Genomic DNA, 25,353 nt, shown 5'->3' on the forward strand with positions numbered 1-25,353 from the left:
ACCTCTGCCGTAGAAACAGCTCCTGATGTTATAATTTAGGATTCAATATGAGAAGGCAGGGAGGCTAATAATGTAGAACAAAAGACGGGATATTGACATATACACTTTGGCCATTTTGTAATTAAACATAACAACCCTTTATCCATAAGAATTTCAATAATATCTCTTCCACTTTAAAAGAAATCTTTAAAAACACATTTTTTTTTTCTCAGATTGAATGAGAGTGGGTAGAAAATAACGCAGGATATGTTTTCTGCACAAAACCCCTTTCCCTTCCCCATAACACATTGGCCACTTGCTGTCTGGAATGCTACATGCTGGTCCCCCCTCAATTAGGATTTCATTGCACCACTGGTGTGATGCTACAATTCAAACTTTTGACTGCAATCTATTCCCTCTGTCAACTCTGCAATCATCTTTATCACTTATAGACCAGGATTTCTCAAACTTGGCAACTTTAAGATGTATGGACTTCAACTCCCAGAACTCCGCAGCCAGCATGCCAGCCGGCTGGGGAATTCTGGGAGTTGAAGTCCATGTGCCTTAAAAGTTGCCAAGTTTGAGAAACACTGTAGATTAAATACCTCAAGACTCGAGAGTTTAGCAGGCATGCTGGGCAGCTTTTGAAAACTTACTCCTTCAGTCCCAGCATTCTCCATCTTGAAAACAAACCTTTTGTTCAGCATAGTGGACTGCTGAAAGTACAAAGTAAAGTAAGAAAAATAAATAAATAAATAAATAAATAAATGGCATCATTCTTGTCAGCTGATATCAGATTATTTCTCATAAGGCTATGAAAAGGCATTTCAACTCTCAACCCTAATCTGCTAAATTGGGTCATGTCAGATTTGGGTTTGCTCAATTGTTCTATAGTCACTGACCCTTTGCTCGTAGCATAGTTTACCCTGGTGTAAAAGGAAGTATCAGCCAGCCAGCCAACCAACTAACCACCCTCCCACCCACCTGTGGAAATTGGTTAGAAGTTATTAACAGAAATGTTTTAAAGGAATATGTAAGGAATGGTGCTGGATGTATAAGCAAACTGCTGACCATGGTTAATGTTTAATGATGGGCCTTAGAAGCAGCTGGGAAACTGATGGGGCACAGCACATTCGGTTTATGAATCATGGTAAAAAGGAAATAGAAATCTGTCAATAAAGGCTGTTCCGCTGAATCAACTGCAATACTAGCTCTAAACATTCAGAGTGGAAAGTTAGAGGAGGACACAAACGTTTCAGACCCAAACCTTTGCTTAATAGAGGAAAATCAGAGCTACATATTTGAGGTCACAGCAAGGGGGAATCTGCCTACCTGTCACACAATAGTAGATGTTACTAATTGAGCTGCTCTTAGGACTCCAAAAGTTTCTCCTAAGGTCCATTTGAAATCTCTTCTCCTCTATCAAAATCTCATGAAACCCAATCCTGAGATGAGGATGGCTCGAAGCCCATTGGTCTTTTGGAAGGTCTTGAAAACCTGGAAATACGCCCAGGTCCCAACTACGTGAAGGATTCTATTTCCTGGCTTTTTTTAAAGATACCGATGAATTATAATATCTCTTGGCTGCTATTTATATTTAATTTTTATTTATTTTATAATTTCATATTTGATTTCTTTTTTTTTTGTATTGTGTTTTAATTGTTTTGTTTGTTTCCTACTGTCATTGGTTTGAGGTGGACAGCTACACAAATTGAGTAACTGAACACCAGAACTCAAAAAACAAACAAACACAAATATAATCTTATTCCTTGGGGCAGCAGAAACTAAGCCTCTTCCCATGTTTACAGCAGCACATCACACTGATTAGGTCATAGATGCTAATCTTAAAATACATTATATTTTAGTGTGATGGATGAATTTTATCAAGAGAAGGAATTTTCCTAAGCCAAATCCGACTCACAATACGTTTTTCCTCTCTGAAAGTTTATTAATAAACAAAGCAAAATTGACCAGAATGTTCTAACATTCATTTACTCCCAAAGCATGCTTCTGGCAGAACCCAAAGGGTCAAGCTTCATTCCCATAAAATTCCTCAACTGGTGAGAGGAAGCAATTGGTTTTTAAAACCAAAAATCTTTTTTTTAAAAAGAGATCAATACAGACCTTTTATGTTGCCCCTAGACAGTTAACATCTGGACAGCAGCAGTTACACAGATGACACTTTTCTACATAACAAAGAGATGTAGCCCTCCATTTTGAACAGCAACTATGTTTTGGAAATTATTTCCTCTAGTATAGCCCTGTTTTATCCATATTGGTATTACCTTTTGTACTGATAATTTTTAGATTTTTTTGGAGGGAAGAATGGGTAATAACAGCACAAATTGATTTATTTATGTTGTCGAAGTTATATTCCACTCATCTCCAGTAGCTTGAGGCAAAATTACAAATATTTAACAATAGTTCAATCTAAACAAATCGAGAAAAAAAAAGCACTAGCAGGAAAAACTCCAAAGGACTATGTGAATAAGCCGCTTTCCTGGTTTTGTATATAGCGATAATAATGAAAGAAAGAAACAAAAATTGAATCATTTTTGTATATATGAGTCCTATGTCTAGTAACAAAACACCATACATCCTTGATCAGAACGGTGGCAAACTATGGATAAATCCTGGCATCATCAGAGGTGAAAATCATAAATTAAAAATACTGCACATGATAAAGGATTCTTTTTCTTTTAAAGATACTATAGATTTCACAAAAGACTGATAGATGGGGATCGAGAACCAGTGGTTCTTGGTATAGTGGCTAACTTGGACTAGACCTGGGAGAGGCCTGAGTTCTGGTTAACCTTACTCTCCATTAGAAATTCACCGAGTGACTTTTGGCTTTTCTGCTTCTCTCTCAGCCAATATAGCGTAGTGGTGATCATGCTGGACTAGGAATAGGAGATCCAGGATCTAGTGTCCCTTAGTCACAGAAGTTTTCCCAGAGACTTTGGGCCAATCCCAAGACTCAATGTGGTATACGACTACAGGTGAACTATAGTACTCCTTGACTTATAACCATTCATTTGACAACCATTCAAAGTTCTAATGGCACTGAAGAAAATGACAACTAGAACATGTATCCCCACAGTCATGTGATCAAAATTTGGGTATTTACAATGGCTGCAGTTTCCCAAGGTCATATGATTAATAAAATTGGGCACCAATCACTTAACAACCTCCTTACTTAGCAACAGGGAGTCCACAGTTATGACCCAATTGTGGTCATAAATCAAGGACTACCTGTACAAGAAACATACCCCTTGTTCTAGTCTACCTTCACCCGTTAAAGTTCATAAGGGACTGGCTTTAGGTCACTCCTCCTCTTTGAGTCCAACCTATCTCAAGGGATCCTATTGTGGGGATAAAATAAAAGGAAATCTCCATGGAATTACTTCAGTCTCTTGGAAGAAATCTAATAATAAATCTAATCAAATGAATAAACTAAAAGAATATGGTACCCAGAAGCTATGTCTAACTATGGGATTAAGAATTACGCGTGAAAACACAACATTCTAGAAGACTTAAGCACCAAATCCAGAATGCCTGGTTCTTGTTGCTGAAAGGGATTTTAATTTGGAATTTTCTGAATTTTCTGAATCTCTTATAGGGTTGTCAAATTGCAAAACAGGCTAGAAAAAAGAGCTATTTGAACTTTCACTGAAACCTGACAGCATTTTTCGTACATGGTGATGTCATGAGAGACTATTAGTGTGCCCAAAGACCAATATATCTACTACACTTGTCTGCAGATTGATGGGGCCTTTCAAATTCCCTGTTCCCTTGGATAACTCCACAGGGACAAAATCGGGTTCCCAGGCATGAAATACACTCCAGGCTTTGAATCAGGGGTGGGCTTCAAAAAATTTAGCAACCGTTTCTCTGCCTGGTTGCTGGATGGGCATGGCCATGGTGTGCGTGGCCTACTCAGCCTCCTGCACCACCCTGGTCTGGGAGCAAAAATGGGCTGGGGGGGGGCATTTTCACCCTCCAGAGGCTCCAGAGGCTTTCCTCGAGCCTCTAGGAGGGCGAAAATGGCCTCCCTGGGCTCCAGAGGATCTCCGTAGGCTGGAAATGGGCCTATTTCCAGCCTTCCAGAACTTCCAGGAGGCCCGTTTTCCACCCGCCAGGCTCCAGAGGCCTTTGTCGAGTCTCTGAGAGCGTGAAAATGGCCTCCCGTTTCCGGCCTTCCAGAACTTCCGAGAGGCCTGTTTTTCACCCTCTCCGAGCCTCCGTACTTACCTGCGATCCAAATCAGACCACATGGGGACTCTTGGGAGGGGAGGGAGGGGTGGGCAGGGCCAGCCAGGGGTGGGATTCGCTGGTTTGCCAAACTGGCCATAAAATTAGCTAGCGGTTCACCAGAACCAGTGTGAACCGGTAGCGGCCCATCCCTGCTTTGAATATGACTCGACGATACATGATAGACAGGGCTTGTAAGTCTGTTCTGAGTTATCGGCAAGTATATAGGATCCTCCTGTACTCTAAGATCCAGGATTAAAAATGAGCAGGCTATTAGATTAAATTCGGGTAGATGAAATAGGCACAGCAAAAAGAGATAGATCTTCAAGGACCCAGCTTTATCCCAGTACCTAATGCCATCCTTTTCGATAAGAATCCTGACACCTACATCCTTGTTTTTACCATGCTTTCCAAAACGCTGAACCTGCAGAATTAAGTTATGATGCAGAATTCCTGGGGGCCCAAGCAACTCTGCAATGGTGATGGGTGAATACAGCTTGCCATTTACCAAGGGCCAAGTCACGTGCAGAGAATTGCATGGAGAGAGCTGGCGAGGGGTTTCAGGTGAGGGGAAAAGGGGGGAACGAATTGTGCCTCCTCCCCCCTGCTTTCCAATGGGGTGCGATGGTGAGGTTGGAGACAGAAGAACAGCCTCTTATTCATGGGATACCACCATGAAAAGACACAACTGCTTGCAAAGCCAAGAGCCTATCATCAGGTAAATAGCTTTCTGTATTCAACCGATGATTATTGTTAAACTGGATGATGAGTGGCAAAGTCGGTCCAATCCAAATGATAGCATGGAAAGCTGCAGAATGGAAATCAAAAGAAGGATTCGTCCAATAGACCAAGAAGGCAAAACTACAAAGTGTTACCATCTCCAGAGAAATGGAGAAGAAATTGTGGAGAGCATGGGGAGTAATTGCAAAACGAGATGTTAACATGAAACATGGAAGCTCAAATTAAAACAAAAAAACAAAAAACTATAGGGAGTTATCAACATAGCCAGCAAGCAATTGAATCTGCAGGCGTTGGCTAGCATGAGGTGGGGCAGCAAAGGTGTTTGGGTGGATTACCCTGCTCTCCTCCAATTCTCTGAGAAGCTTTGCTGCCTGGGTCTTCTCAAACAGGAGGCTCTGTTCGAGCTCCCGTATTCGAGCATGCTCCAGCTGCGTCTGAGTCTGGTCACACATCAGGAAGGAAACCAAAGGAAGAAAAGAAAGCAAACAGGAGAGAACAAGGGAATAATAACAATAATCATAATGGAGATGCCTGCAAATTATCTTCTTCAGTATACAAAATGAAGAAAGACAGTTTACACAACAGGGACGGGGAGAAGGACCAGATTGGTAAACACAGGGCCAGCTATCCACACAAGATGCAAGATGTGAATGCAACGATTTTGCAAAAAAGGCAGTTTTCAAGTCAATCCGCTTCACAACTGTAAACACAGACACAGTCTATTAAATGCATTGGTGTGTCACAACTCCAGTTGAATTCCCCTCCCAAACAGCTGCTCCAGACAATCTCCTCGCATCAGTTATTGGTCCAGAGATAAGATGCTTGGCCACAATTCATGTCAAATCCATCTTAGACATCCCAAAGGTGATTTTTTTTTTCTTTCCAAAAGGCAACAGGATGTTGTTGTTTTTCCTTGAAGACTTTTCATCCAAGAAGCTTCTTTAGTTCTGAAGTCAGAACTGGATGAGAAGCGCAACGTCTCCAAGGAAAAACTGCTGTCTTTTGAAAAAGCACCTTTGGAAGAACCATGACCTGGATGACTGAGAATCTCCACAGGCATCCATTTTAGAAGGTCACTGAGCCTGGGAACTGCTGCCAACTCAGGCAGTTTTGCTCACTCCCAAAAATAATGATCTGAGAACTTTTGAGTCAGATGCATCAGGGGAGCAGTCTTTGAAAAGCATGGATGTTAGTAGTCTCTCTTTTGCATCATGCTAGTGTGCACAAGCTATTTTACCCAAGGGAGCATAACACAACATTGATTGTGGCAATTTTTGTGCATTTGGACCACAAACAGAACATCAAAATTAGGATATATTAACTCAGCCTTATTTGTCCAGGTCAGACTGCCAGCAGATGTGCATGAATGCTGTATTAATTGGCGCTTAACGTAATACGCATTCCCTTCTGAATTAAATCTAATTTTATTCTAGGAACGGATATTTCGTACATCAGCCTTCCCAAACCTTGTGCCTTCCAGATGCATGGGAACTGGGCTATCATGATTGCTAATGAATGAAGGGAGCTGAAATTCAACATCTAGAACCCTAGAGCATTTGGGAGCAGGTCCCATTGAAATCAATAGGGCTTAGTTCTAAGTACACTTGTATAGGATGGTGTTGATAACCATTGGGAACAATGAAACAGCTCCTACGTGAATACTAGAAATCTGTTAGGTTTTATATAATCTTTGTTGAAATAAGAGTTTACAAAGTAGAGTAAGCTGGAGATACCATTTTCCTTACTTACTAAGAACTCAAACAGATTCTGTTTAAATTAGAAATAAAACTAGAATAAGTGAGCATACGTGATCTTTACCCTTGCTTGTGATGTGATCTACACACTAATTTACTGAGCCAAACAAGTTCCAGAACAGTTCAAAATAAGCAAATAAAAATTGGAACACAACACACACCCCGTTTCAGTGATTGTCTATAAAAAACAGACTAGTCAAATTCTCTGTGGGACACCCCGCGATGTTATTTTGCCTATGCCATTCTGCAAAACACACGTAAGAGCCCGCATTAGCCAATCAAAACTCAATTTATTAAAAGACAAGGAGATGACAGGGAATCAGTGCAGAAGAGATCATCAATCCTTCCGGCTAGTGCATAAATTCTAATAAAGAAAGCCCATGCTGTTGATTACCTCCAAATCTCCCTTTGTAATGGATTCTTCTTCAACTCGGAACTGTAAATCCTCTACCTTCCTGTAAAAGGAGGGAAAAGTCAGAAGAAAGCGGTGACGTGGAAAAATTTCCAAAGTTATTACGTCCACTCTCTTATACCATGTAGCTCAGATTATGAAATGGAGCTCAAACAAGTTGATGTATTGCTGTTTATAGAATGATCATCACTCCTAATGTTCCTTTTCCCCCCCCTCTGTTTTAGTCAGCATTGTCTCCTGGTGACTGTTTGGATAAATCCCTGCAGTTTTTTGGGCAAGATTTTGGAAGTGGTTTTCATTGTTCCCTTCCTAGGGCTGAGAGAGAATGACTGGCGCAAGGTCATCGAGCTGGGTTTATGCCCAAGGCAAGACTAGAACTCACTCTTCCTGTTTCTAGCTTGATACCCTATAACCATGACACCAAGCTGGCTCTCTCCTGCTCCCTAACACATTACAGGTCATCCTTGGTTAACGACCCCTTGTTCAGTGACTGTTTGAACTTGTGACACTTCATTCCGTGTTCAAAATAACAATGGCACTGAAAAAAGTGATTTATGACTGTTTTTCACGCTTAGGGACGTTTGCAGCATCTCCGTGGTCATGTAATCAAAATTCAAGGTCTTGGCAACTGGCTCATTTTTATGATGGTTGCAGTGTCCCAGAGTCACATGAGCCCCTTTTCTGATCTTCTGACAAACAAAGCCAAATTTGCTTAACAATTCTGTGACTAACTTACCAACTGCAGGGATTCATTTAACAGGGATGGCCAGACAGGTCGCAAAATGGGGCAAAATTCACTTAAAAACTGTCTCATGTGACAATGGGAAATTTTGGGCTCAATGCTTGTTGTTAAGTCGAGGACTACCTATACTTACAACTGGTACTTGAAATTCAGGCCATTGCAGCATTTCCATCGTCATGTGATTGCAATCTGGGTGTTCAATACTGCCTTGTTCAACAACCAAGATTCCAGTCCCAATTGTGGTTGCAAGTCAAGTACTACCTGTGACCCACTTCAATATTAATACATTGTCACTAACAGCAATAGCACTTATATACCGCTTCACAGTGCTTTTACAGCCCTCTCTAAGCGGTTTACAGAGTCAGCCTCTTTCCCCCAACAATCTGGTTCCTCATTTTACCCACCTCAAAAGGATGGAAGGCTGAGTCAACCTTGAGCCAGTGAGAATCGAACTGCTGGCAGTCAACAGAATTAGCCTGCAATACTGCATTCTAACCACTGCACCACCAAATTTGATTATTTGCCTTCTCCTAAGCAAACAAAAGGGACGCAGTGGCTTAGTGGCTAAGATGCTGAGCTTGTCGATCAGAAAGGCGGTTCGAATCCCTAGTGTTGTGTAACAGAGTGAGCTCCTGTTAGCTCCTGTGAGCTCCTGTGTAACAGAGTGAGCTCCTCCCAGCTTCTGCCAGCCTAGCAGTTTGAAAGCATATAAAAATGCAAGTAGAAAATTAGGGACCACTATGGTGGTGGGAAGGTAGCAGCATTCTGTGTGCCTTCAGTGTTTAGTCATGCCGGCCACTTGACCACGGAGTCGTCTTTGGACAGCGCTGGCTCTTCAGCTTTGTAACAGAGATTAGCACCGCGCACTAGAGCTGGAAACGACTAGCATGTACATGCGGGAGGAACCATTACCTTTAAGCAAACAAGTCATATTTCACATCCATTCTATTTTCAACTCCCCAACCCTCAAATTATGGATACCTTTTCTCCTCTTCTAACTGGTTCAGCAGCTCTACTTTCTCCTTCTGGGCTCCCTCCAGCAAGGCTCGTGCTCTTTGCAAATTTCCCTCAGTTTCTGTTATATACTAAAAATGAAACAAAAAAGAAAAAGCCCAATCAATTTTCCAGCATTGTACCAGATTACACACAGTCATAATTTCACTACTCTTACTTGTTATTCTTGCTCACTAAGAAAAGGAAATGACCAAAATAAATGAACCTGGCAAAAATTAGTTTCCCATAGGATTTTACCTACTGTCTGCCTTTTTTCCCCCCCAGGAACTCAGGAGATATTTCACAAGGCTGCCTGGCAATTTTCCATCATGATGCCAACCAGAATTGGGGTATATTTACTTAACAGTTTTATTTAACGTCTAAGAATTTCTGCAGGAATTGCCTGATGTTCTAAAAGTCTACCTACAGCATGTGTGCATGCACAAGTACATGTGGATAATGGAAAAGCATAAACTCAACTGGAACAATAGCAGATAGGTTTAATCTACATCAGGGCTGTCAAGCTCGATTTCATTGAAGGTCGCATCAGGGTTGTTTTTGACCTCGGGGGCCAGGGTGGGAGTGGCCAACTTGACCTCACTCGTGTTGGGGGCATTTGTGGTGGCCCGAGTGCTCTGCAGTGAAAATGGGCTCTCCTTTGCTGTTTCCAGGGTAGCCCTGCAGGCCAGATCCAGACCGCAGGCCTTGAGTTTGACACCCTCAATCTACATAGACAAGGCCGATGGCAGCAGGTGAGCAAAATCTGTAAGACCCCCGTATTGGTTATACAAGTAGTCCTCGAGTTACAACCATCTGTCCAAAGTTACAACAGCACTGAAAAAAGCGACATACAACCATTTTTCACATTTACAACCGTTGCAGCACCCTCATCAACACATCGTATTCGTTGATGGGTGGCAGTGTCCCAGGGTCATATGATCACTTTTGATGGTGATCCTCACCATCGCCTTCTGACAAGCGAAGTCACTGGGGAAGCCAGATTCACTTAACAACTGTTTTTACTAACTGCAGGGATTCACTGTGGCAAGAAAAGTCATCAAATGAGGCAATACTCATTTAACAACTTTCTCACTTAGCAATAGAAATTTTTGCTCAATTGTGATCATAAGTTCAGGACTACCTGTACACTGTTCAGTGCTAGGTTTCCCAATCTTGGCAACTTCCAGGCGTGTGGGCTTCAACTTTCAGAGTTCTCCTTGATGACCCTGCTGGTTCGGGAATTTGAAGGCCATCGACCTGGACATTGCCATGGTTGGGAAAGCCTGCTTTAGATGAAGCTTGGTGGATACCAAATAACAAATGATTATTTCTGCTAATAATGATGGACCTATTTTGTGCTTGCAAACCAAAGTCATACTTAGTGCTTAATAATAAATAATTCATTGTGTTATAAATCAGATGCTTTTCCTTCCTGGCTTCTTGTCAACCTTCTCAGGTAGGTCTGACAGGAAACACAACCAGAAAAAACAGTTCTACTTTATTGTAAAGCTACATTAACAGAATCTTGCACGTCTGAAAGTACAGTTCTCCTGCCATCTCCTTTACGGCCTGAGAACCTGGGCTAAGCCTCTTTCTTTGCCCTTTATTCATCTGTATGCTATTTCTCTTATATGACCATTCCCTAGGCAGCATCTCTTCCTCCATCTCTCAAGGTCATTCCCACATACCACTACACTTCCTGTTTCAGTTCTCACCTGCTCAGGTCTACCTACCTGCTCGTGCTGAGCTTTCAAGATGGCAATCTCCTTCTCCACCTCACATATGCGGCTGGTTGCCTTAGCAACTTCAGCACGCTCTAGGTCACGCTCAGCCAGGAGCTGCTCGATGTGCTGCTGCTTCTCCTTCAATGCTTCCTGAAGGGCTGTCGTGCCAGAGATCTTCCGGGCATAGCGAGAAGAGGTCTCGGTCAGCTGCAGAAGGAGCATTGGAAAACCACAATGGAGAAAATTCAGTTAGCCACTTCCTTTATGTCTTTAACATTGCCGCAAAATTGAGCATCAAAATACAGCCTGAACACATAAATGCATTTAAGCTGGACATGATGAACTCTTTCCTGCCCAATCTGTCCTCAAAACCATCCACTTATCATATCGGGTTTTAGATGAAGAACTGAGGAGGAGAGAAATGAAAATGGTGTTGGTGCCAGTCAGGCCAAGAAGGCAGACTCAACAATTGAGTTCACACAATGCACTGTGATAAAAGGTGCCTTTGATGGGTTTTTGCTTTAGATGTTATGTGACTCTAATCACTGTGGTTTGGAAATCCTGATTTATGGCTTAGATCTCTCCTTGACTTCAGCCAATTATGATTTAAAACAGGGGTGTCAAACTTGATTTCATTGAGGACTGCATAAAGTTGTTTGATCTTGCGGAGGTGGGGGATGGAGGGTGGTGGCCAGGATGGGCCAAGTGCTCTGCCAGCAAAAATGGCCTCCCAAACTCCTGCCTCCTGCAACCCTCTGCCAGCGAAAACGGAGCTTGTGGGGCGGGGGGGCTGCACATTCGATTTTCTCCGGCAAAGACATTGTGGGCTGGTCCTTTGCTGTTTCCAGGGTGGCCCCACGGGTGAGACCTATGCATCCTGTGGGCCACCTCTGATCCGCGGGCCTTGAGTCTGACACCTCTGATTTCAAATATAGTTAACAGGAAATGGCTCAAATGCCATGTATGAACCCAGTCACCATTTCCTCTTTGATTATACCACCAGGGACAATGGTTGTTGATGGAGGCCATCTTGGAAGAACCAACTGGGCTGTACATCCCAGCTTGTCCATTTCTCTTTCAAAATTGTGTGAGAAAAAAACAATCATAAGTAAACAGTGTTTTTCAACCTTGGCAATTTGAAGATGTGCGGACTTAACTCCCCAAATTCCCCAGCCATCATGTTGGCTGGGAAATTCTGGAAGTTGAAGTCCACACATTTCCAAATCACTACGTCTGAGAAACATTGCCCTGAGATATACCATATATTTGAGCAACAGTCCTTGTATCCTCTCTTCTCAAGTAATGGGAAGGGAATTGCAAGCTCAGTGATGCTGTGGCTGGAGCTTGGATGGTCACTGAAAAGGTCTTTTAGAAAAAGGACAAATGACACATAGGCATTACACATTAGACATCTGTTGTATGATTCATGGTACCTGTATGATTACACCATCATGCATGAGACATTATCAAGGCTTGTTCTGAATCCCTATGAGATGAACCTTACCAGTCCACTCCGGCTAGGCCTTCCCCCTACGGAGGAGGCCACGGAACTGACAGAGCTGATAGACGAGCTGCTGGGACTGTGAGCCAAGGCTGAGACACCCATGGCCATCCTCTTACTTTTCTTCGCTTTGGCTGGGCTGGTGGATGGGAACCCAATCCGGATGACCTTATGGATAGGAGCAAAGAGGCCAAACTTTGGTGGGCACTGAAAATATCTGGAGATGAAAGAAGAAGGAAGTGATTTTCAGCCATTTCCCAGCGTAAAAGCATTTCCAGTTTCACATTCTCTGCTCTACTGTGTGCGTCAGTTATAAATTTAACATGCCTCCCGGAGAACAGCCAAGCTGAGAACTTACAACTCTTTTTGGATTGTGAGCCATGAGTGGGTGGACCAAGTCAATGAAGCTTGATCTGATTAAATAAAATTAAAGTTAAATCCAGCTAATGGAATGACTCCCTGTGCATTTAATGATTTCCTCTGCAGTCATATTAAAAACTTGAAGAATGATTTTTTTTTAACAATTGTAAATCCATTATCAAAGCCCAACTTGGCTTTATGGATAGATAAAATAAACCATAAACTCAGCGTGTGGATTTATTTACACCAGATGCTACGCTCTTGGTTGAATCTGTATTCACCCCTCGATTGACCTTAAAATGTGACATCTGATGCAAAGATCACCAGGATTGGGGCTTCTGGATTATAATCACGTAGAGATTATTTTACCTTTTCAAGATACACCAAAGAGGCTAACTGTATATTGTGCAGGTATTTCAAAAGGAAACAAACATTTTAATTAGTTCATTATAGTGTTTCGATTATCAGAAAAAATATTTTAAATGTCTTTTTAAAAATACCTGATAATCGAAACACTACAATGAATTGATTAAAATGCCCAATAAAGTATGATAATCAAGGTACACACATAGTCCTTGATTTATGACCATAATTGAGCCCAAAATTTCCATTGCTAAGCAAGATAGCTAAATGAGCGTTGTCCCATTTTATGACCTTTTTTCACTGCAAATCATTCAGTCGTTAAGTGAATAACGCAGTTGTTAACGTTAAGCGAATCTGGCTTCCTCCATTGGTTTTGCTTGTCAGAGGCCAGCTGGGGAGGTTACAAATAGTGCATCAACTATGGATATTGTTAGTGATTGGGGACAAACCCCCAAAAAACAGAATGTGCAGCAGCAGTCAAGCCAGGCAGCCAAATGAGAGAGGAAGGGCCCTAGAGTTTACACACACTGATGACAAACACTGTTTTTTGTAGTTTAAATAGTTGTTTAATCCAATTAGAGTTTAAACATTGTCAATCAGTCCATATGTCATTCACAAATATATCCATTCAGTAACTTAGTTCATTCACTAGTCAGTTCTATATCCTTATCTGCTTATAAAGATATCTTCTCCTCTGATACCTTTCCTTTTGAAGACAACGCTGAGTATTCACAGGATATCAGCACATCAATGAAATAGTCCTTTCGTTCAGGTATTCAAACAGTTGTAGCAAACAGTAGCAAACAAACAGTAGCAAGCAGACATAACAAGCAGAGAGAGGTTACGTTTCCCTTACTGCCTTTTATTGCCGTTTGTAACCGCACCCTTAATTAGTTAATTACAAGCAGTTTGGTGCTTAAAGCTACAAGTTACAAACACCCAAACCTTGCTTTTATATATTTATTCACCCAAACTTAGTTGGTGTATCAATGTTATACCCAACAGATATGTCCCATTGGAGAATATACATCCAGGGGGTGGGGGGAAGACCAGGGTCAAGGGTAAAATGAATGATGTATCTCAGAGTCGGCTACACTCAAGTAACGCTGGCATGTTCACTCCTAATACATGATTTTTTTTTTAACTCTGAGAGAATCATGATTTGAATGGGGGTGGATGCCAGAGCCCTGACATAGTGATCATGTGATCCTGGGACAATGCAATTGTCACATGCTAGTCGCCAAGTGCCTACATTTTGATCACGTGACCACAGAGTGCTGTAATGGTTGTAAGTTTGAAAAACGGTCATAACTAATTTTTTCAATGTCGCTGTAACTTGTAAATTCAGGGGCCCAGCAGCTTCCCTGCACTTATGACTGCAGAGGTACTTCTGCCCTTCCCCACCCACCTATCTCTCCCACATCTGTGGCCAGCCTGCCCAGCAGCATTCCTGGGTGACCGTAATGAGGCTGTGACTGAAGTAAAGGCATAAGGACTTTAGCAGTCTCAGCCAGCTGCCACCATCACCTCTAGGCCTCCACTTCAGCCCAGTGCTGGCACTTCCACTGAGAAATCCTGCCTCAATCCTAACACCATGGCCAGCAACCCCAACATCACAGTGCAGAAGCCCAGCTGCCCCCCGCCCCCCACCCCACCAGCTGCCCTGGCCTCCATAGAACCTGCCAGAACCAGCTGCCCTTTGGGGTCTTCCTTCCACTGCATGCCCAGCCTGACTCTATGTGAAGCAGCTGCTGGCCACACCAGGCCTCCTTCCCAAGGCCACTCGTCGCATCACACTTCAAACAGCACATGTCATTCTTGTGAGTCCTGGGGAAGGTGGCTTCACGTGGCCAACAACTGCCTTGCAAAGGGCCAGGATGGGCACAACTTATCAGCAGTGGGAGCAAGATGGTGGTTAAGGTCAGCTGGAGAGGCTGGATTGCAAGGGCAACTGAGAATGGGACTACAGTGGGGCGTTTCCTGCGATTCTGCAGTTTTGTGCCTCACTGTTGGAAGCTTTCCAGGTTAAGGTGGCTGTGCACTGAACTCTTGAAGCTTCCTGGGACACAGCAGCTTCGCGCCGCACGGTTGGAGCGTCCTGGGGCATGGTGGCTTTGCTTCACTCTGCTGGACAAGATTGGGGTGGCTGAAATTTCCAGGGATGGTTGTGGCTTCGCACTGTTGCTCAGAGGCTTCTGGAAGCCCCGAAGCACTAAGAAACCCTTCAGACACAGCTTGACAAACAGCCTCAGAGCTGTGTGGTTTGGGGCTGCTTTCCAATCCCTCAAAAACAGGGTGCAGGTCAGCCAAATGGGCAGAGATGGAGTGAATAGGCAATTCTGGGGAGTGTCAGCTTTGGAAGCCATATTGAGATGCGATGCTCCCATGCTGCCACAACTGAGCCTGAGAAAGCGGGAGGGAGGAATTCATTTGAGTATATCTAGTTAGACAAAATAAAATTCTTTTGTTTGGTTCAAGGTCACTGAGTGTGGCATATAATGAAATGGGAATCTTAGTTTAGGACGGATGATGATTGGACCATGTGATGTGGTGATGGATAAGGGGGGATGGATTTGTAGTTTTGACTTTTGCAAAGAAGCCCGGAACTTTCAGTTTTGGGATTCCACAGATGTGCCAGTCACTATTTCCCAATAAAGGTACCTTTGAGATATGTCTGTCTCGGAGTTATTGACTGGAATGGAGGTTTGCTGGAACGCTGACAGGGAGTTGAAGGGGAGGTAGAAGAACTGAGGCTCGGGGCTGAGAGGGATCAAGGCCAGAATGGCTTGGATGGGGTGGAATTTGCTTAATAATGTCATCCTGTTAACAGTGGCAACAGAGACTGCCACTAAGTGATGCAATTTTGTGACATTGAGCTTTGTGGCCACACCACTTAGCAACAGAAATTCCAACTGTAATTGTGGTTGGAAGTCAAGGACTACCTGTATTTATAAACAACAAAGCTGTTGTATGATAACATCCTATGCCTGTAATTTAGCTTTTGTTCTCTCTCTCTTTCTCTCTCCCTCCCTCCCTCTCTCCTCTCTCTCTCCCCACCCTCCCTCCTCCTCCCTCTCCTTATTCTTATCAACAATATATTAGCCAGACTTTCAATATCTGATGTTTTCTGATAAAGGGACTTTTCATTCCCATTATCCTCAGTTAGGACTGTAGTTACCCAAAGTTATAGATGGTGAAGATTTGGAAAGCCAAAGTTTTTCAAACGGAGAAGAGCTGCTCTCACATTTCCAATGGCCAGAAGGCAAAACAATGGCACCTTTTCCACAAAAAGAGAATGAAAATCAAGGCAAGCCGCAGAAAATTGGAGGGAACAACGGGGGGAGGTTTGGAATTGCCAGTAATATGATGTGGCAGCAAATAGTGAAAAACCAAGGGAAGGTTTTTATAGTCCTGCCAAGTCATTTGCCCAGATGTGAGCAGCTGTTCCAGAACATTGCTTCCAATTTGTGGATACCCACAAGCACACACAGAGAGCTGGCAGCTGTCCCAAACTGTCTGCCTGCATAGAGGAGGAATTGCTCAAGCATTAGCACTGAAAGCTGAAGGAAAACTGTGCCGTGCTGGGGAGAAGAGGCCAGCTGCAAACCACGGCTTCCACCTGCCTTTTCCAAATAAATACAAAAACACTTGTTTGGATGCTTTCAGCGAGATGTCAGGAAAAAAAAAAAAAAAAGGGAGGGGCTCTAGTGGCAAAGACATTTCCCTGCCAAGCCATTCCTTGCTCTTCCATACCACGTAACGAAATAGCGATCGACAGACCAGCCTTCTCTAACCTGGCGTTCTCCAGATGTTTGGGGGCTGCAAATCCCAACATTCATAAGCATAACCTCCTCATTATCACAGACCTTAACTTGCAATTGGACTCAGTCTACCAATCGAATCCTGCTGCCCTTGAAAGGCTCTAGAATATTACCAGTGTGAGAGAAAAACAACACCAAGAAACTGACTGATGCATCCATGCAGGGCTGAGTCACCGACAAAGCCTATCTCTCTCTGATGATGAGTGTCCTCTGATCTTGTGGGTGTGTTGTGGTGACAGCAATGGATAGCTTCTGTGTAGTGCTGAGTGCCAAGAAACGTAGATAAGACTTTGATTTTCCACTATGGCTAGAACACCCGTTGCACCAGGGCTTTGTGTGAAATAAAAACAAAAGAACTATAGACTTACAGGCATCTATTGACTTACAACCAGGCAGGGATGGGCTTCAAAAATGTTAGCAAGGGGTCTCTGCCCAGTTGCTAGGTGGGTGTGGCCGTGGTGTGCGTGGCTTAGTCGGCCTCCTGCACCACCGCAGGGGGCGTTTTTGCCCTTCCCAGGCTCTGGAGGCTTTTCTCAAGCCTCCAGGAGGGTGAAAACAGCCTTCCTGGGCTCTGGAGGCTCTCTAGAAGCCGGAAATGGGCCCATTTTCGGCCTTCCTGAACTTCTGGGAGGCCTGGGTTTTTTTTTGCCTTCCCCGAGCCTCCACGCACACCCTGCACTTACCTGCATCCAAAAGGGGCCACGTGGGGACCCCTGGGAGGGGAGAGGCAGGGTAGGCGGGGCCAGCCAGGAGTGGGATTTGGAAGTTCTCCAAACTGCACAGAATCTTAGCTAGGGGCTCTCCTGAACCCCTGCAAACCTCCAGCAGCCCCACCCCTGCTTATAACCATTCATTTAGTAACTTTTCCAAGTTACAATGGCACAGCAAAAAGTGACTTGGGACCGGTTTTCACACCTACAATCACTGCAGCATCCCCATACACCCGAGATCAAAATTCAGATTCTTGGCAACCGGCATGTACTTATGAGTTGCAGATTCCCAGGGGTCATGTCATCACCATTTGTAACCTTCTCAGCCGGCTTCTGACATGCGAAGTCAATGAGGAATTCAGATTTGCTTAACAAACGGCCACATGATTCGCTTAACTCCTGGGAGACATGAAAGAAGCCTCCTTAAAGACTACATTATTTTTAGCAATTGGGTGTCCCCTGGGCAATGGTGTTGTCATTGACAAATCCTTTCAGCCCAGAAGAACCCTTCGGTTAGCTTTTTAGGGACTTCTGACATGAATATGGATAACACCCACTGTGGTTTGCTTAACAAATGTGGCAAAAAGGTTGTAAAATAGCAATCGCAATAGCACTTAGACTTATATAGTGCTTTACAGCCCTCTCTAAGCGGTTTACATAGTCAGCCTATTGCCCCCAACAATCTGGGTCCTCATTTTACCCACCTCGGAAAGATGGAAGGCTGAGTCAACCATCAGCCTGGTGGGATTTGAACTGCCAAATTGCAGGCAGCTGGCAGTCAGCAGAAGTAGCCTGCAGTACTGCACTCGAACCACTGCGCCACTGTGGCTCATGGAGCATGAGCAAAATAGGGCAAAACTCACTTGCTTTGCTTAGCAACAGAAATTTTGGGCTCAGTTGTGGTCATAAGTTGAGGCACTTGAACTGAGGAAAATGCTTCTTTTAGTATTATTTTTTTGAACTGAAAACAAGACATCATGATCTGGAATCTAACAATTTCAGGCCACCCATGGTTCATTAGAACCAAAGATTAGAAGACCTTGGTAGTGTCATGTTTCGGCTAAACAAAACAAGATGGTATATTTCGTTCCCGCTCTCCCCTACCACATCGTCATATCTCACCATCTCCCAATCATCTTTTAAGCAATGGTCAGCATCCTTCACTTCCTTCCCTCTTAGCATATTTTGCTTTGGTTGTAGACCACCCAGGAACACTTACTGTGTGCATAAGGACAAGTAATGCATGCACTCTTTTGCACTGTTCCAAGAAGAACATTTCAAATCTCAATTATTTCAAATTATGGGAAGGCAGAACACGTGTCAGCATCCCTAACAGGTCGCTCTGCATACTGCAGTTCCAACACCTGCTCAAGGATGCCACACACTAAATCAGGGGCAGGCATTCATCCATGCTCAGACAGCATCATGGGGAGGAAAATCAAACCTGACAGGAAGACAATGAGAACAGATGGGAGTGGGATGGGGAGATATAAGAAGACATCCCTGTATGCTCTAAAGAAAGCATGCATCTTCTGACCCTCAGAGTTCAGGAGACAAAATAATGGGTTAACTTTTCGAAGGAAGTCTGGAAGAAAGTTAGGAAAAACCTTGACCCAACAACCAGAAAGTGATTTTTCAGTGCAGTTCATTCCCCCAGAGAAGTAGGTGTCTTCTCTGATGTTGATTTCAACCCAAGGATGGACAGACATTCGACAGAGATGTATTAAATTGGAGTCTGCACTCAGCAGAATGTTGGGCTTGGTGGCCTAAATAGTTCCAAAGGTGTCTACAATTACCTTGTTCCAGCAACAGCTCCGTCGTTCTTTCCCAGAGGTTCATCCAACTCCACACCACACCATTCCCCTTTGGCGAAATCCGTCTCCCCTACATAGCGCACCACACCAGTTTTGGTTCCACCAACCTGTTAAATCATTTGATGGAAAGAATTTTATACACATATATATATATATATATATATAATGTATGTATGTATGTATGTACACACACACACACACACACACACACACACACACACACACTCATTGGGCTTTGTGTAAGGCTGGGGGAAATCAATTAATAGCAACATTAAAAACAGTCATTTTTCAGTTCCAAAAAACAATGTGAGGCCAAGATGAATTCAGGTAGTCCTTGACTCATGACCATGCATTCAGCAACTGTTCCGTTCCAAAAGCAGTGAAAAGTGACTTGCAGCTGGTGCTTGGACTTATGACCATTGCGGCATCCCCATGGTCATGTGACCAAAATTTGGACATTTGTCAATTAGCATGTATTGACAATGGTTGCAGCATTTCGGGGTCATGTGATCATCATTTGTGACCTCCCATGGGGGTTTCTGACCAGCAATGGTAGGAGCCAGAATGATGCATGATAACTGCAGTCATTTACTTAACAACTGTGGCAAAAAAAATCATAAAATCAGGCTTGATTCACTTAATAACGATTTGCTTAGCAATGGAATATCTGGTCCCAAATTGTAAACATAAGTCAAGGCCTACCTGTAATTATAATATTTGCCATAAAGTGAAAGAAAGACAAAAAACATTTTTGAAGAATGCAAGCCTCCAAGTGATGCAGAAATGCTTATCAGGCAGGGTACAAAAAGAAGAAATTGTATTAAAAATCTGTATTAAAGCAATATTTTTAACTACCATAGTCAAACTGAACATTCACAAAAAATATGCAGTCTTTCAAGAGTCCAAAAACTCTTTACCAGACAATTATATTCAGCTGGCTGGAGAAAGTAAACACTTCAATATTATATTACATCATTCCTGAGAATATAAGAGTAACTCTGTAGGATCAGTCCAAAGCTCTTCTTAGTCCAACACTTTGTTTCTCACAGTGGGTAACCAGATGTCTCTGAGGTGCCCAAGCAAGAGATGAAGGCATTTCCTTTCCTCCCACTAGGCCTGCTGACTCCAACCTAAAGGTAACTGTGAGTCTTCAACATTGATAAACCTATTGCCCATGTAAAGTAGAGTAGAGTAGAGTAGGGTAGGGTAGGGTAGGGTAGGGTAGGGTAGGGTAGGGTAGGGTGGAGAGAAGTGGAGTGGAATAGGAATAGCTTTATTGGCCAAGTATGATTGGACATACATGGAATTTGTCTCCAGTGCATAAGGTCTCATGTACAACAAACAACAAAGTGATAAAACATACATTATAAGATATAATCATGAATCCATTTCCTTTTTAAGGCCATCCAAATTGGTGACCGTCATATCTTGGAACACTGAACATCTCAGTTCCCTCCTTTTCAGTCTTAACATCCACTGATGTGTTTGCACATCTTTAACAAGATCAGTTAAATAACTAGTACCTGCAGTTTTCTTTGCTCCATTTCATGCCCTAGTTTGATATGCAAATCAAGCCTATTTGTTAGTTTATTATTTGACGTATCGTGCAGATCAAGAAAAATAATCACTAGATTTAGCATGTAGTGCAATAGTCAATGCTAATATCTGATCACTCCTTCCATTTACATTTTAATCATCTAAAGCAGAATATAATTTGGGATAAGGACCTATCCATTTTATCAGTGTTGTTCCCACTCCTGACACTGAAGGAACATAGAATTATGGAGTTAGAAGTGATTTCAAGGACTGTCAATCTAATCTTTCATAACCTCAGCAACTTCAAGATGTATAGTCTCCAACTCCGATAGATGTTGAAGGTTAGTTTATCTGTGAATGGTGCATTTTTCATGGTACAGGTAATCCTTGACTTACAATCTTTCACTTAGTGACTGTCTAAAGTTACAACAGTATTGAAAAAAGTGAGTTATGTGTCCATTTTTCACACTTACAACCGTTTCAGCATCCCAGTGATCACATTATCAAAATTCGGATGCTTGGAAACTGGTTCATATTTTATGACACTCTCTGTGTCCCAGGATCATGTGAACACTTTTTGTGACCTTCTGACAAGCAAAGTCAATTGGGAAGCCAGATTCACTTAACAACCATGTTACTAACTTAACAACAGTAGTGATTCACTTAACAGCAGTGACAAGAAAAGTAATAAAATAGGGCAACATTCACTTAACTGTTTCGCTTAGCAACAGAAATTTTGGGCTCAACTGTGGTCGTAAGTCAAGGACTACCTGTATTTTGGTTAAATATTCAAGAGTTGGCTTGAATAAGTGGAACCTGTCTTTTTGATATAGTTCAGCATCTAAAATTCTTAGTTTATCCATGAATATATACAGTATTATTATTTAGGTGAGTGGTGTTTACAGCAATCAGACCCATGATATAGAGATTATCAGGTCTCAGTAGCTGACTCAGCTGATAGCAAGATTCTCCCAGAGTTGACTTTAACTAGATTAATGGAATTGGAATTGGATAAGGTTGCAGAAATTCCAGCCAATGGAAGGCTTTCACTTTGTAACCCAATTTATCACGTATCCTAGAATTAAATTAAAAGTTTCAACATTTCATTAACTGAAGTAACTCGATATATTATATTGCCCCGAAAATTGCAGATTGCTCTTGAAATCCATTCAATATATGAATAACACAGCAATAATCAACACAGTATAAATCATAAAATAAATTAAAAAGCTATAGTAAATTCTATCCAAGTACCGGAAATTTATTCTCATTTAGCAAATCTAGAAAGTTACAATATTAAGACCTTATATTAAGAGAAACCAAATTTTGGGTGCACCTAAAACCCATTTACAGAATTATAATCCAAACATGGTCCCCCATATGAGTTCTGTACCAGATTTATTTTTGAAATACAAACTTATTTTAGACATCTGTGTGTCTACTGCCATAAGTTAATTAGCCATTCCTCTACCGAGAGAACAGCATGTACTTTCCAATAAGAAACAGAATATCCTTGCAGCAGCTACCATGTTCAATCTTAGTTTGAATTTTGTTTTTATATATTTTTCAAAATTAAGCATTCCGTCTTGTTTTCCCAGTTCTTTTTATACAACGGTACTTATTTCAAAATATTGAAATCAACTGGGTGGTCCTAACCTTTCCGAGGATAAAGTATCTTGTTTTATTAATCACATTTTACAGTCTGTACGATCTGTTATCTCTCTGCTGAGTGAATAGAATATTACAAAGATGTGTGATGATGCGTTGCAGTAACTGGCCACCTTTGGCTGATTTCAGAAAACTAAACACTGACAGACCTGGGTTAATACTGAATGGGAGATTCAGAGAAATCTTATGACTATAAAGTCCTAAGCGACTGGGATCGCACAGTTAAGCGATGTGTTTGTAAAGGATGACATTATGTGATCGCATCACTTAGTGACAACAATCCCAGCAGCCATCATAACTGCAGAATGCGCATGTGGGAAAAGGTGGGAGACTCAGGTAAGGAACACAGGGGTATGCAGGGCTTAAGGTGTTCTGCAGGCAGGTGCTAGGAAACATGGGAAGGCCAGCAGAAGCTTTGGGAAGGCCACAGGAAGTTCTGCAAGTGGGTGCCCATTGTGCAGTATAGGCACAGAGGCTGCTTTAGAGTACAAGACCCTGGGAGGCTCATATTTTATAGTGGACTCCTTAGGAGAAAATTGGGGAGGGGGGGCAATCTACTGGGGTGACTTGCGAATGGTGATCACATAATGTAGCTCACTGCAATGCTATAATCGTGAGCCAGGCTCCCAAGCGCCTGGATTGTGAAAACATAACCACAGAACACGGCAATGGCTGGAAATTCAAGGACAGTTTGTAAGTCCATTTCAGCACTGCCATAATTTTCAACAGTCACTAAATGAATGGACAAAAACCGAGGACTGCTTGTAGTTCCAAATTAGGCTTAAGGACTTGGCAACAATGGCTAAGCCTTTCTCTTCCTCTGTAGTAACTCCAGATCTTTTCAAGCCCATAAATATTCTCCACCTGCCTTAAACAATAAGTGAACATTTTAAACAAAAGCAAAACATGAAATGTTTCTTCTGAACCCATCCTAATGTAGGCTTTAGATTACCGGTCCTCCTTCTCTCCTCCCACTCCCCAGTGTGCCCCAGTAAAAGACTAGAGTTAAGTCTTCAAGACTCTTCAAAGGCAGCTCAACCAGAAACTGCATCTTTCCAGCAACAACAAGAAAATAATACCTCTGAGAGCCAGGAGAGAGCAAAAGCTTAAATTACCCTGTCTCATCACTGTGAGGCTATCATTGCTCCGAGACCACCCACACTCAATGAAGTGCAATGGAAAGCAATCCCTTTTGTTTTTATTCCAAAATGGCCATAGAAAGCCACAACCTGTTCAGAACTATAAGAAAACAAAGGTGCATACTGAAAGATGCATTCTTCATTGCCTACCATTAACATCAATTTCAAGCACTGATGTGCATTTGCTTTAGAGAGGTAATTCACTGGCTTTTTCCTCTAGATAGAAGTTCATTTGTAGAGATCTTTCACCAGAGGTGAGCATTAAAAATAGCTCAGATAATAATAATAGAATATTCAGATTTAGCATAAAAAATTTTTTTTTCCTTTTTTTCTTCTTGATATTATCTTTATAAAACATTATCAAGATAGATTTGGTATGATCTTATGATTTATTGCAAAATAAACTAAGTAAACTATAGTTATCTCGTTAAAATATGAATTAATAAAATTATAGATAAATGATTTTTTTAGTGATGATATTAGGTTATACAATTATTGATTGATAATATGAGCTATTATGTAATATAATTATATTAGTGACTAGGAAATGGATGCACAAAAAAAGTGGTAAACCAATCGATGCACTGTTTGTAAATTTATGAAGAAGGATGATATTTTTATGTTTTATGTGGTATGTCTATGTTGTTTTGTTGTTGAAATAAAAAAAATTGTTTATATATAAAAAAAAAAAGCTCAGAACTCAATGTAACACAAAAGTGCGCTTCACAGCTCTGTGCCACAACGTGGTTCCTTGGTTTTAGCATCACGTGTTGTATCGACCCAGGCACCGTGGTTTATATACTTCAGTTTAAAAGATAGCATGTTGTATGATCCCAGTCATCCATGGCTTATTCTTGATTATGCAAACCACGGTTGCATTTTGTGTGGAATTCGGCACCTGTAAATCACCCTGGGTTACATAGACCAATGGCTTGCCCAACCTATGGCATCATTGTTCTAACTAACGGCTTTAAAATAAAACAAAACACCAACTCACAAAAACAGGTAGTCCTTGACTTACAGCCATTTGTTTAGTGACTGAAGTTATAACAACCCTGAAAAAAAGTAATCCTTGCAATTACAACTGTTGCAGCATCCCCATAGTCGCATGATCAAAATTTGGGGCCTTTGGTAACCAGCATGGTTACGGCATCCCAAGGTCATATGATGACCATCTGTGATCTTCCCAGCTAGCTTCTGACAAGAAAAGTCAATAGGCTTAATAACTGCATGATTCTCTTTTAACAACTGTGACAAAAAAAAGTTCTTAAAATCAGACACAAATCATTTAAACAACTGCTTTGCTTAGCAGTGGAAATTCTGGTCCCAATTAAGGCACCAGATTAGAAATAGGAGATTGTGAGTTCTAGTCCCGTCTTAGCCATGAAAGCCAGGTGGGTGTCTTTGAGCCACTCACTCAGCCCAACTCACCTCACAGGACAGTTGTTGTGAGGAGTGTTGTAGGAGGAGGAGTGTTGGATATGTTCATCATCTTGAATTATTTGTAAAAATAATAAAGGTGAGGTACAAACAAACAAATAAATAAAAATAAAATTCAGGTCCTTAGTGGAGGACCACCTTTAGTGTCCATAAAGGAAACTCTGTAAAGCCAACAGCCCCACTTGCAAGGTAATTCCAAGCTTTGAACTCAGGCAGCCCCAAAGTAATTATAATCTTATTTCGTTAATGGGGAAAAAATCTCCATGCATGTAAAAAAGAAACTTGAAAGAAGTTGCAGGTAAGATTTTTAAAGAAGTATTGAAAAGCATTAAAAAGCAGGATCCTGCTTTCTGCAACTTTAAGTCATATGGGAATTTCTATACACCCTATTTCCACACAAAAATA

General features: G+C 42.0%; 1 protein-coding gene across 5 annotated transcripts in view; it reads right to left on the minus strand.

Moving 5' to 3' along the window:
• Nucleotides 1–25,353, minus strand: part of CLIP2 (CAP-Gly domain containing linker protein 2) — an 82,495-nt gene that overhangs the window by 22,564 nt on the left and 34,578 nt on the right. For 2 of the 5 annotated variants that reach the window (XR_015742142.1, XM_087926504.1), the window contains exons 4-9: nt 19,148–19,272; nt 12,101–12,314; nt 10,606–10,803; nt 8,861–8,964; nt 7,120–7,180; nt 5,307–5,411 (exon numbers count right to left, since the gene is read on the minus strand). Coding sequence is in view for 4 of the 5 variants with exons in the window: in XM_087926504.1 (XP_087782630.1) it covers nt 5,307–5,411; nt 7,120–7,180; nt 8,861–8,964; nt 10,606–10,803; nt 12,101–12,314; nt 19,148–19,272 (807 nt within the window). In the remaining variant the exon portion in view is untranslated. Of the gene's footprint in view, nt 1–635; nt 696–5,306; nt 5,412–7,119; nt 7,181–8,860; nt 8,965–10,605; nt 10,804–12,100; nt 12,315–19,147; nt 19,273–25,353 lie in introns of all 5 variants that reach the window. The other 3 variants (XM_087926512.1, XM_087926516.1, XM_087926508.1) reach the window with 2 other exon arrangements.

The sequence above is a fragment of the Pseudonaja textilis genome, chromosome 1 (genome assembly GCF_049901715.1).
Source record: "Pseudonaja textilis isolate UNSWEBS1 chromosome 1, rPseTex1.2, whole genome shotgun sequence".
Lineage (NCBI taxonomy): Eukaryota > Metazoa > Chordata > Lepidosauria > Squamata > Elapidae > Pseudonaja > Pseudonaja textilis.